At 36.3% G+C, this 13,667-nt stretch overlaps 1 protein-coding gene across 6 annotated transcripts in view; it reads right to left on the reverse strand.

The window, feature by feature from the left end:
• The window catches only part of DLG2 (discs large MAGUK scaffold protein 2), a 1,194,846-nt gene that overhangs the window by 421,151 nt on the left and 760,028 nt on the right, over positions 1–13,667 (reverse strand). For all 6 annotated transcript variants that reach the window (XM_047753849.1, XM_047753843.1, XM_047753842.1 and 3 more), the window contains one exon: positions 4,262–4,330. In XM_047753849.1, the coding sequence (XP_047609805.1) occupies positions 4,262–4,330 (69 nt within the window). The remainder of the gene's footprint in view (positions 1–4,261; positions 4,331–13,667) is intronic.

Consider the following 13,667-nt stretch of genomic DNA (forward strand, 5'->3'; position numbering starts at 1 on the left):
AAGGATGCCCACTCTCACCACTTTTATTCAACACGGTATTGGAAGTCCTAGCCACAGCACTCAGACAACAAAAGAAATAAAAGGTATCCAAATTGTAAGAGAGGAAGTAAAATTGTTATTATATGCAGATGACATGATACTTTATATAGAAACTGCACACAAAAAATTCTCAAACTGGTCAATGAATTCAATAAAGTAGCAGGATACATGACTAACATTCAGAAATTGGCTGCATTTATATTTACTAACAATGAAATATTATAAAAGGAATATAAAAATACAATAACTTTTAAAATTGCACCCCCAAAATTAAATACTTAGGAATCAGTCAGACCAAGGAGCTAAAAGACTTATATGCTGAGATAAAACATTAATCAAGGAAATTAGAGAGATTCAAAGAAATGGAAAGATATTACATGCTCTGGGATTAGAAGAATTAATATTGTTGAAATGGCCATACTACCCAAAGCAATCTACAGATTTAATGCAATCCCTATCAAATTAACCATGATAATTTTCACAGAACTAGAACAAATTATCCAAAAATATATATGGAACCATAAAAGACCTAGATGTGCCAAAGCAACCCTGAGGGGAAAAGAAAAACAAAAAACAACAACAAAAAAAACCAAGCTGACTCAGACAATATTGCAAAGCTACAGTAACCAAGACAGTGTGGTACTGGTACAAAACCAGACATACACACCAGTGGAACAGAATAGAGAACCCAGAAATAAACCCAGGCACCTATGGTCAATCAACCTTTGACAAAGAAGGCAAAATATAAAATGGGGAAAAGACAGTCTCTTTAGCAAGTGGTGCTGGGGAAAATGGACAGCTCCATGTATATCCATGAAACTAGAACACACTCTTACAGCATGCACTAAATGGCTTAAAGACTTAAACATAAGAGAAGATACCAAAAGCTCCTGGAGGAGAACATAGGCAAAACATTCTCTGATATCAACCATACAAATGTTCTCTTAAGTCAGTCTCCCAAGGCAATAGGAATTAAAAACAAAAATAAACCAATGGCACCTAATCAAACTGACAAGCTTTTGCAAAGTAAAGGAAACCATAAACAAACAAACAAACAAACAAACCAAAAGGCAACCTATAGAATGGAAGAAAATAGTTTCAAATGATGTAACCCAACAAAGACTTAATCTCCAAAATATACAAACAACTCACACAACTCAACAATAACAACAAAAACCAAATGGCCCAATTGAAAAATGGACAGAAGACCCAAAGAGACACTTCTCCAAAGAAGACATATGGATGGACAGCAGGTGTATGAAAAATGCTCAACATCGCTAATTATTTGAGAAATAAAAATCAAAACTACAATGAGATACCACCTCACACAGGTCAGAATGGCTATCATTAATAAGTCTACAAACAACGAATGCTGGAGAGGGTATGAAGAAAAGGGAGCCCTCCTACACAATTGGTGGGAATGTAAATTGGGACAACCTCTATGGAAAACAGTACTGTGGTATCTCAGAAAACTAAGTATAGAACTACCATATGATATAGCAATCCCACTCCTAGGCATATATCTGGATAAAACTTTCCTTGAAAAAGTAACATACACCCCTATGTTCATTACAGCACTATTCATAATAACCAAGACATGGAAGCAACCTAAATGTCCACTGACAGATGAATGGAATAAGAAGATGTGGTACATTTACACAATGGAATACTACTCGGCCATCAAAAGGACAAAATAATGCCGTTTGCAGCCATATGGATGGAACTAGAGATTCTCATACTAAGTGAAGTCAGAAAGATAAAGACAAATATCATATTATATCACTTTATATCTGGAATCTAATATATGGCACAAATAAACAAACTCATTGACATGGAGAACAGACCTGTGGTTGCCAAGGGAGAGGGGGAATAGGGAATGGACTGGGAGTTTGGGGTTAGTAGATACAAACTATTGCATTTGGAGTGGATAAGCAATGAGATCCTTCTGTATAGCACAGGGAAATAAATCCAATCACTTGTGATGCAACATGATGGAGGATAATATAAGAAAAAGAATGTATGTATATGTATAACTGTGTCACTTTGCTGTACAGCATAAATTGACAGAATGTTGTAAATCAACTATAATAATTTTTTTTAAAAAAAAGAAACCAAGTAACTTTCTGTCATATTTCTGAGCCTAGATTTAAACTCAGGGAGTTTGGTGAGGATACATGATATGCCTATTATTAAAGAATCAAATACTATGAAATACTGATTGAGAACTTGTATATATTTTTTTAGTGGAATAGAAAATGTTGCAATGTAGATAGTAGCGTGCTTTTGAGAAAAGAGTTAACTTAATTCTCCAGAGCTAAGTTTCTATTTAATCAACCACTCCTATTTCGGTTTTTGTCTGTTTCTTTTTCTTTTTAATAGAGGAACTAAAATGGTTTGATGTTCTTTACCATCAAAATCAGAAGAGGACTAGGAGGAGAAGGTATCCTTTTTTGGGGGGGGGCAGTGTTCATGTAGAGATCACATTCCTTTTACACATGTTCCCACAGATTTGGGGACATTCAGTGGATTTTTTTAGCTAAAGGCAAGAAAGGGAGCCCCATGAAAGTGTTCATAAAATTTACGCTGTTCCAGGAAGGAAAGACTAACATCTCCCCTCTGGGTGTGTGTTTGCTTGGTCATGGAGTTTGCTGACTTGCCCTGGGGAGAGAAGATGAGAAGGTCAGGCAGGGAGAGAGCAGGCAAGGACTAGTCTTGGTAAATTCCACCAAAGGGGTGGGAAAGATGGATGTTGCTCATCTGCAAGCCCCACATTTGAAGATGCTGAGGACAAATGAAGAAAGGGGGACTATGGGCTTGTGAAGAATTGATGCATCTTGGGCAAAGTGGTGAGTGCAACACAAGGCTACAGTGCACTACTGCTGGGGAGTTTGTAGAAGATCTAGCTGAGCCTCCCAGGAGAGACCACATGCTGATGGAGTTGCTTGAGTATCTTAGCATTGGTGCATGTTTGTTTCTCTATCCATCAGGGCTACATAACAAGTGATAACCAACAGAAAGGGGACAGCCACAGGAGAATGGTAAGGAAATGACATTTTCTTTCTTCCTTCCTTCCTTTCTTTCTCTCTCTTTTTCTTTCTTTCTTTCTTTCTTTCTTTCTTTCTTTCTTTCTTTCTTTCTTTCTTTCTTTCTTTCTTTCTTTCTTTTTCTTTCTCTTTCTTTCTTTCTTTCTTTCTATCTATCTTTCTTTCTTTCTTTCTTTTTCTTTCTCTTTCTTTCTTTCTTTTTCTTTTCTTTCTTTCTTTCTTTCTTTCTTTCTTTCTTTCTTTCTTTCTTTCTTTTCTTTCTTTCTTTATCTCTCTTTCTTTCTCTCTTTCTCTTTCTCTCTTTCTCTCTCTTTTAAACCTCAGTACCACCAGACGAGAAATCTAAGAGAAAGGAAGATGCTAGAGAGTGGTATGGGAGAGAGTAGACCACAGCTCTATCAACTCCAGAACACTTTGGTGGAACCCTAGTCTTAATTATGTTGGATGGGAAATAGGGTTGAACAAAGCATGGTTAGTAACTGATATTGGAAGAAGAAAATGATTTAATTTCTATAGAGTAATTAAATGTTCTCAAACCAGTTGCAATTGTAAGGCAAGTGGAGGGACATCTGAACCCTCCTCAGCCTCATCAGCTAAGTTCTCTACACGTAAGCTTGCCCATACAACATATCCATTCTCATCTCCTGCTCCACTGCCTGGCACACCCTATGCCACAGTACTGAATCACTGAGTGGCCTTTTGACACCTCATGTCTGCTTAAGTGCTCATGTTTTTGCATGTGATTTTTCTCTTGCTCAGAGTAACTTTCCTTCCAATATCTTTCAGGCAAATACCCACAGATGCTTCGATTCTCAGCTTCAGAGTTATATTTTCTCTGAAGCCATACTGACCTGTTCCCCCATCCCTCTTTGATGCCCATTCCTACCTAGTCCTGGATCCTCCCTCCTGTGTGATGCTTACACTATATGCAGGTGAGTATTTGCACTTCTGTCACTCTCAGTAGACAGTGTGCCCTCAGAAAGAAAAGAAGAGATCTCATTTGACTTGTTAAATGTAGTACCTAGCACAGTGCTTGCCATATAACATAATCATAGATATTTGCCAACAGAAAGAAAAGAAGAAGAAAGGGAGGGAGAAAGGAAGGAACAAATGGACTTATGCTTAGAGTGACAAGGCTACCCAGTTTAGTTTAATAGAAGACTCCATATTATTCTTACCCTTCCAGGGAGATGGCCCGTTGGAGAGTCACTGAAGGCTGGCGGGTTGCAGTGCTATGTTGGGAATGACTGCAAGAAAAGAAAGAAAAAACAAACACAGATCATTTATTTAAAGTATCTTTGCATATTTGAATCAGTCCTATTGTCAAGAAAATAATCAATCTTAGAAGAAATACAATAGAGACTAAATGACTGTTCTTTGGTGATAAGCAGAACCATCCACCAAAATATATAACACTCTACCAGATAAGGGGTTACTATATCTTTATACCAGATGAGGGGTTAATATATCTTCATAATTTGATTTTGACATGTATTATTCAAAAGTAAGCTTTAAAGGAAAGGTAGATGTGAAAAGAAACAAACATATTTGGAAGATGTAATTTTCTGCTTGGAACATAGAGCATCAAAAACATAAATTTCATTAGGACGCAATGCATTTTTAAAAACTGCAGAATATTTCTTTTCTAACAAAATTTTAAGCAGAGAAAATTTTCAAATTGGAGTAGTATTTAACTGCTATAAATTTATTCAAATTTTCAACATTTGTTAAAAATAATAAAAAATAATCCAGGAGTTGGACAAACACAAAAACTGGAAAAATGGAATTTCCAGTTGCATATTGACCTTAGAATTTAATGTAGTTCCATATTTATTTTGGTTGCATGGTAATAAGAAAAGACTGATTTTTCAGGTAAGGAGTTGCAATAGAAGTTAGAATATTTAACATTTGCTGAGCACTTAATTGCCTGAGTTACTTTTCTAAGCATATGTCTATAGCCTTTATTTCTTACAGCTCCATGAGGTATATACTGTCCCATTTGACAGATGAGGAAATTAAGGTACAGGGAAGTTCAGAAACTTGCCCAAAGTCATTTGATAAATATCTATACTTCAAATGGCATCTAGACTGATTCTAGAGCCATTCTTCTTAATCATCATGTTGTACCACTTCCAAAAATGGTAACAGTTTTTCAGCTTAGAACAAATTTGCCTTGCAAATCTCAGAATATACTTCAGTTAAAAAGCGATAAAGGGAGACTTTCATATGAGATACGCACATGACAGCCCAAGAGCAAAAACTGACATGCTGAAGGGTTCTTAGGTGTTAAAGGGCACGATAAAACGTATTTCAACACGTAATTTTAGTTTGTAGTATTAGTTTAATATTTTAGTTGTAACCTTAGTTATGTATGTATGTAGTGTATGAAGACTGTATATACAAATATATGTATAAAGACAAACCCCAGTAAAATGTTTGCAGAACACAAGGCACCTTTACACAACTCTAAGGCTTTTCAGCACATACCCTGAAAACACTGACAATGCCACAGAGAGCCAAGCTTTTGGACTGCAGATTTTCATTCAGAACTTTGGTCATTATGGGTGAGAAGAGGTGTTGCTTGAGTTTCTCGAAGTTTCTTACCTATAAGACTGGGATGGTAACAGTACCTTCCTCACAGGGTTCTTATAAGGAGTCAATACAGTGTTTAGAATAGTGTTTGTTACATGGTAAGAGCTACGTAAATGTTTGTTAAATAAATCAATATGATGATGGAATTCCTGTAGTGGCACAGTGGTTGACGAATCCGACTAGGAACCATGAGGTTGCTGGTTTGATCCCTGCCCTCGCTCAGTGGGTTAAGGATCCAGCGTTGCCATGAGCTGTGTGGGGTAGGTCGCAGACGTGGCCCAGATCTCTGGCTAGGCCAGTGGCTACAACTCCGATTAAACCCCTAGCCTGGGAACCTCCATGTGCCTGCCACGGGAAGTGGCCCTAGAAAAGACAAATAAAAATAAATTAAAAAAACCCCCAACAAAACAAAAAAATAAATCAATATGATGAAGCAGAGATGCACTTTGAAATGTTTAGAACTAAATAATTCTAATTTAGATCACTTCATTTAGCCACATAGACAATGCCACAGGTAGATTTGTAAGTATATCTTTGGTGATTAATATCAAATTAAAATGTGTTTTCTATTGTAAAAATAATAGAAATCAATTTTTATTGATTAAATAGAAATCAAAATAAGGGGAAGCTAAAAAATTCACATATTCCATTGCCTTGGTTCAGGCTTAACAGCATTATCTAATTTAAATTCTCATAGCTATCCGATAAAGTAATATGAATATCCCCATTTTATACATAAGAAACAAAATACATAACACTTAAATAATGTGTCAGAAACCAACAGTTTCCAAATATAGAGCCAGAATTCAAACTAAAGCCTCTCCTGTTGCCAAGTGTACTTTCTACTCTATGCTACTGACTCTCTGTATGTCTACATGTTTCATATCCTTTTATATAAACAATACCTCGTGTAGCTTCATATTCTACAATTTCCCCCTTACATTATAATTTAATCATTTCTGATAGGGTTTCTATAATGATTGTTTTGGTGTTAGATAATGTTACTTCCTCAGAAGATGTAGTTTATTTAACTGTCTTTTTATGTTGGATATTTGTGTTATTTCTATTATTTTAATATTATAAACAATAGTGCAATGAATATATTGATATCAATTACTTACTTTTACTTCAGCATTTCCTTTGAATGTATTCCCCAAAATGGAAACATCCATTAGGTTATGTTTTATGAGTTATGTTATTAATTATTTTCCACAAGTTTATTACTTTTCAGACCATTTTATTATCTCTTCTGTATATATGTGTGTGTGTGTGTGTGCCAGTTTCACCACAATCTTATAAACACTGATGCTATAGTTTTTAAAAATTTTATAGCTTGATAGGTACAAAATAACACTTCAGATTTTTTTGTGTGTGTGAGGTCTTTTTGCCATTTCTTAAGCCACTCCCTCGGCATATGGAGGTTCCCAGGCTAGGGGTCCAATTGGAGCTGTAGCCACCGGCCCATGCCAGAGCCACAGCAATGCGGGATCCGAGCCGCGTCTGCAACCTACACCACAGCTCACGGCAACGCTGGATCATTAACCCACTGAGCAAGGGCAGGGATCGAACCCGCAATCTCATGGTTCCTAGTCGGATTCATTAACCACTGCGCCACGGGAACTCCATACTTCAGATTTATAAGTATTTCTTTATTAACGAGAATGACCATTTTTTCTGTGTGTTTATTTGCTAATTATATTTCTTTTGCTTAACCTGTTTAACCTTTTCCTTTACCATTTGTCTTCCAGTGGTTTAGAAAGCACCAACATTTCTTGCGTAAGATCAATGATGCTTACTAACCAAGATTAACGAGTAGCTGGATCACTGATAGCTTCCTCACCATTAACCTGGCCCACATAATGAAGACAAAGAGATACTCAGTAAGCTCACTTCACTTATCACTACCTCTATTACCTTCTTATTCCCCCCTAAATTCTTTCAATAATGTCCTTCGTAAAGTTTTAGTGACACTTTGATTAAATGCAAAAGGTACTACGAAGTGCTCATTAACCCAACTCCTTGTATATCACACATGCAGAGTCAGCCAGTTTCTCCTAGCAGGTAAATTTGGAACGAATAGAACTTTTCACAACACATAATTACCCTTTTACCATTCTAAGACAAATATGGTGAATTATCCAACAGTCAAGTCCTGTGGATGCAAAGGAATTTTTGTTACGTCTCGACAGTCACATTTGAGCAGTGCCTATAGTGACATCAGAAGCTACCTGATAGTGATAACAAGTGGTATCTAAAAAAAACTCCACCAAATATCTTCCCTTTGGGACCATGTAGGTCCTATCCTTTCCATATTATTGTCTATATACACAGCACATTGCTAGTTCCATCCTAACTAAGACACTACAGAAAACAACTGCGTTACTCTCTCACCTCCTCAGGCAGAGAGGCCAGCTAGATGGAATTCCGGACAGTAGAAAGAAGTAAGGGAGGAAAGTACAGCTAAAACTTAGAGCTTCCAAAGCTAAATGAATTCACCAACACCAAACCAGCTTTACAGCAAATGTTAAAGGGAATTCTCTAGGCAAAAAAGAAAAGGTCACAACTAGCAACATGAGCATTTCAGAAGGAAAAAGCTCACTGGTAAAGGCAAACAATGTAAATGTAGGAAATCATCCACATGCAAAGCTAGTAGGGAGGTTAAAAAACAAAACTAGAAAAATCATCTCTATCTACAATAAGCAGTTAAGGTATATGAGAGGAAGAGAATACAAAGGCAGGATATTTAAAGTGCATTTGAAATTAGATCAGCAATTTTAAGAAGCCATGTATATATGCTATACAAAAACCTCAAGGTAACTGCAAACCAAAAATTATAACAGATATGCACACACAAAAAAGAGGAGGAATCCAAACATAACACTAGAGAGTCAAAACAAAACACTAGCTCACAACAGAACAAAAGAAGAAAGAAGGCGGGGAAAGACCTAGGAAAATAAATCCAAAACAATTAACAAAGTGGCAATAAGAACACACATTATTGATCATTGCCTTAAATGTAAATGGATCAAATGCTCCAACCAAAAGACACAAGACTAGCCGAATGGATACAAAAACAAGACCTATATGTATGTTAACTATAAAAGACTCACTTCAGATCTTGAGACACATGCAAACTGAAAGTAAGGGAATAGAAATAGCTATTCTAGACATACAGAAATTAAAAAAAATAAAAGCCAGAGTAGCATTATGTGTATCAGGCAAGATAGATTTTAAAATAATGTTACAAGAGATAAAGAACACCACTACATAATGGTAACAATTGTAAATACAAGGGATCAATCCAAGAAGAAGATATCACAATTGTAAATATATATGCACCCAGTATAGGAGCACCTCAATATATCAGGCAATATTAACAGACATAAAAGGAGTCATTGAGAGTAACAGTAATAGTAGGGGATTTAGCAACCACCTTATATCAATGGACAGATCATCCAGACAGAAAATAAGGAAACACGGGCCTTAGAAAACATATTATACCAAATGGACTTAATTGATATTTATAGAGCATTTCATCTGAAAGCACCAAAGTGTACATTTCTAAAAGTGCACATAGAACATTCTCCAAGGTAGATCACATGTGAGGTCATAAAATCAGCTTTGGAAATTTAAGAAAATTAAAATCATGTTAAGCATTTTTTCTAACCACAATGCAGTGAACTAGAAATCAACTACAAGAAAAAAAACTACAAAAAACAAACATGTGGAGGCTAAACAGAATGCTACTAAAGAACAAATGGATCACTGAAGAAATCAAGAGGAAATAAAAAATTACCTAGAGATGAATGCAAATAAAAACATGACAATCCAAAACCTTGTGGGACTCAGGAAAAGCAGTTCTAAGAGGGAAATTTACAGAGATACAAGCTTATCTCAGGAAACAAACAAAAATCTCAAAACAACATAACCTTACATCCAAAGAAGCTAGAGAAAGACAAAATTCAAAGTTAGTAGAAGGAAAGAAATCATAAATATCAGAGCAGAAATAAATAAAATGGCAGTTCCCTTGTGGCACATTGGGTTAAGGATCCAGTATTTTCACTGCAGCTGCTCATGTTGCTGCTGTGGTGTGGGTTTGATCCTGGCCTGGGAACTTTCACATGGCATGGGTGTGGCAAAAAAAAAAAAAAAAGTTAAAGAAAAGGAAAATAGAGACTGAAAAACAAGAAAAGATCAATGAAACTAAAAGCTACTTCTTTGCAAAGATAAACACAATTGATAAACCTTTTGCCAGACTCACCAAGGGAAAAAAAAAAGAGAGCACTCAAATCAATAAAATCAGAAATGATAAAGAAGTGTCAGCTGATACTACAGAAACTCAAAGGATTATAAGAGGCAACTGTGAGCAACTATACCCCAGTAAAATGGACCTTCTAGAAGAAATGGAAAAATTCTTAGAAAGGCACAATCTCCCAAGACTGAATCAGGAAGAAATAGAAGAAATGAACAGGCAAGTTACCGGTACTGAAATTAAATCAATAACTAAAAACTACTAACAAACAAAAGTCCAGGACAAGATGGATTTACAGGTGAATTCCACCGACTGTTTAGAAGAGTTAACACCAATTCTTAGGAAAATATTCCAAAACTGCAGAGGAAGGAACACATGAACTCATTCTGTGGGGTCATCATCACCTTGATACCAAAATCAGACAATAATATCACACAAAAAAGAAAATTACAGGCCAATATCATTGATGTACATAGATGTAAAAATCCCTAATAAAATGCTAGCAAACTGAATCCAGCAATACAGTAAAAGGATCATACACTATGATCAAACGGGATTTATCCCAGAGATGCAAGGATTCTTCAATATCTTCAATCAATCAGTGTGATACACCATGTTAACAAATTGTGAAGAATAAAAACTATATGATCATATCAATAGATGCAGAAAATCTTTTGGCAAAATAAACATCCGTTTATGATAAGAACTCTCCAGAAAGTAGGCATAGAGGGAACCTACCTCAACATAATAAAGGCCATATATGACAAACCCACAGCTAATATCATACTCCATGGTGAAAAGCTGAAGGCCTTTCTTCTGTGATCAGGAATAAGATGAGGAGGCCCACTCTTACCACTCTTATTCACCATAGTTTTGGACGTCCTAGCTATGGCAATCAGAGAAGACAAAGAAATGAAAGGAATCCATTCGAAAAGGAAGAAGTAAAAGTGTCACTGTTTTCAGGTACTACGACACTATACATAGAAAATCCTAAGGATTGTACCAGAAAATGACTAGAGCTCATCACTGAATTCAGTAAAGTTGCAGCATACAAAATTAATGCACAGAAATCTGTTGCATGCTAACAATGAACCATCAGAAAGATAAATTAAGGAAACAATCCTATTATTGCATCAAAAAGAATAAAATAACTAGGGATAAACCTACCTAAGGAGGCAAAAAAGATCTGTACTCTGAAAACTTTAAGATACTGGTGAAAGAAATTGAAGATGACCCAAAAAAATGGAAAGATACACAACATTCTCAGATTGGAAGTAACAATGTTGTCAAAATGACCATATTACCAAAGGGAATCTACAGATTTGATGCAATCTCTATCAAATTTCCACTATTTTTCACAGAACCGGAACAAAAAAATTTTAAATTTGTATGGAAACACAAAAGACCCAGAATTGCCAAAGAGATCCTGAGAATGAAAAATGGGGCTGGAAGATCATGATCCATAACTTTAGGCTATTCTACAAAAAGCTACAGTAATCAAAACAGTATGATACTGTCACAAAAATGGTCACACAGATCAATGGAACAGGATAGAGAGCCCAGAAAAAAACTCATGCAGTTTGTATGGTCATGACTCTACAACAAAGAGGCAAGAATAGACAATGGAGAAAAGACAATCTTTTCAATAAGTGGTGCTGGGAAAACTGGACAGCTACCTGTAAAAGAATGAAATTATAATATTCTCTAATATGCAAAAATAAACTCAAAGTGGATTAAAGATATAAATGTAATAAGACTAGATATTATAAAGCTTTTAGAGAAAACATAGGCAGAACACTCTTTGACATAAAGCAACATTTTTTTGGGATCCATCTCCTAGAGTAATAGAAACAAAAGCAAAAATAAACAAATGAGACCTAATTAAACTTAAAAGCTTTTGTACAGCAAAAGAAACATAAAGAAAATGAAAAGACAACCTATGGAATGGCAGAAAATATTTGCAATCAATGTGACCCACAAGGGCTTAATTTCCAAAATATACAAACAGTTCATTCAGCTCAACCCAAAAATCTGGGCAGAGGGAATTCCCATCATGGGTCAGTGGTTAATGAATCCAACTAGGAACCATGAGGTTGCATGTTCCATCCCTGGCCTTGCTCAGTGGGTTAAGGATCTGGTGTTGCCATGAGCTGTGGTGTAGGTCGCAGACTCGGCTCAGATCCTGTGTTGCTGTGGCTCTGGCATAGGCTGGTGGCTGCAGCTCTGATTAGACCCCTAGCCTGGGAACCTCCATATGCCACAGGTGTAGCCCTACAGAGACAAAAGACAAAAAAAAAAAAAATGGGCAGAAAGCCTAAGGAGACATTTCTCCAAAGAAGAAAAGATGCTCTCAAAAAGATGTTCAACATCATTAATTATTAGAAAAATGCAAATCAAAATTATAATGAGGTACCACTTCATACATCTCAGAATGGCCATCATCAAAAAATATACAAATTCAAAAAAAAAAAAAAAGGAGTTCCCGTCATGGCTCAGTGGTTAACGAATCTAACTAGGAACCATGAGGTTGCGGGTTCGATCCCTGCCTTTGCTCAGTGGGTTAACGATCTGGCGTTGCTGTGAGCTGTGGTGTAGGTTGCAGATGCGGCTCGGATCCTTCATTGCTGTGGCTCTGGCGTAGGCCGGTGGCTACAGCTCCGATTAGACCCCTAGCCTGGGAAACTCCATATGCCGAGGAAACAGCCCAAGAAATGGCAAAAAGACAAAAAAAAATAATATATATATATATATACAAATAATAAATGCTAAAGAGGGAGTGGAGGAAAGGGAACCATTCTACGCTATTGGTGGGAATGTAAGTTGGTGCAGCCACCATGGAGCACAAATGGAGGTTCCTTAAAAACCTAAAAATGGAGTTACCCTGTGATCCAACAATCCTCTTCCTGGGCATATATATGGAAATGATGTAAACTGTAATTTGAAAAGATACATGCACCCCAGTGTTTAGCAACACTACGTATAATAGACAAGGCATGGAAGCAACCTAAGTGTATATCAACAGATGAATGGCTAAAGAACATGTGGAAGAGTCATACAATGGAATATTAGTTACAAAAAGATGCAGTAATGCCCTTTACTGCAACATGGATGGACCTAGAGATTATCATACTAAGTGAAGTAAGCCAGACATAGACAAATACTATATGATATCTATAGCAGAATCTAAAAAAAGATACAAATGAACTTATCTAACTAAACAGACATATACCCACATGGAAAAAAAAACATGTTTACCAAAATGGAAAGTGGGGAAGGGATAAGTTAGGAGGTTGCGATTAATTTAATAACTTACAGAAAAGAATCTGAAAAAGTTTTATGTGTATAAATGGAATTGCTTTGCTGTACACCTGAAACATTGTAAATCAACTATACTGCAATAAAAAATAACACATAATACATGTATTTTAAAATCATAACAAGAAAACAAGAGTTCCCACCATGGTGCAGTGGGTTAATGATCTGGCTTGTCTCTGTGACATTGCCAGTTTGATTCCTGGCCTGGGGCAATGCGTTAAGGATCCCATGTTGCCACAGCTGTAGTATAGGCCACAGATGCAGCTCAGATTTGATCCTTGGCCTGGGAACTTCGACATACTGCAGGTGTAGCCAAAAAAGGAGGAAAATTAAAAACCTTAATGCTTTCTGCAGTGGAGGGCTAAGTGCTTGGAATGTTCTTTGGGGGAAAATAAAACAAAACAAAACCAGAAACAAACCTGCCT

The sequence above is a fragment of the Phacochoerus africanus genome, chromosome 11 (genome assembly GCF_016906955.1).
Source record: "Phacochoerus africanus isolate WHEZ1 chromosome 11, ROS_Pafr_v1, whole genome shotgun sequence".
Lineage (NCBI taxonomy): Eukaryota > Metazoa > Chordata > Mammalia > Artiodactyla > Suidae > Phacochoerus > Phacochoerus africanus.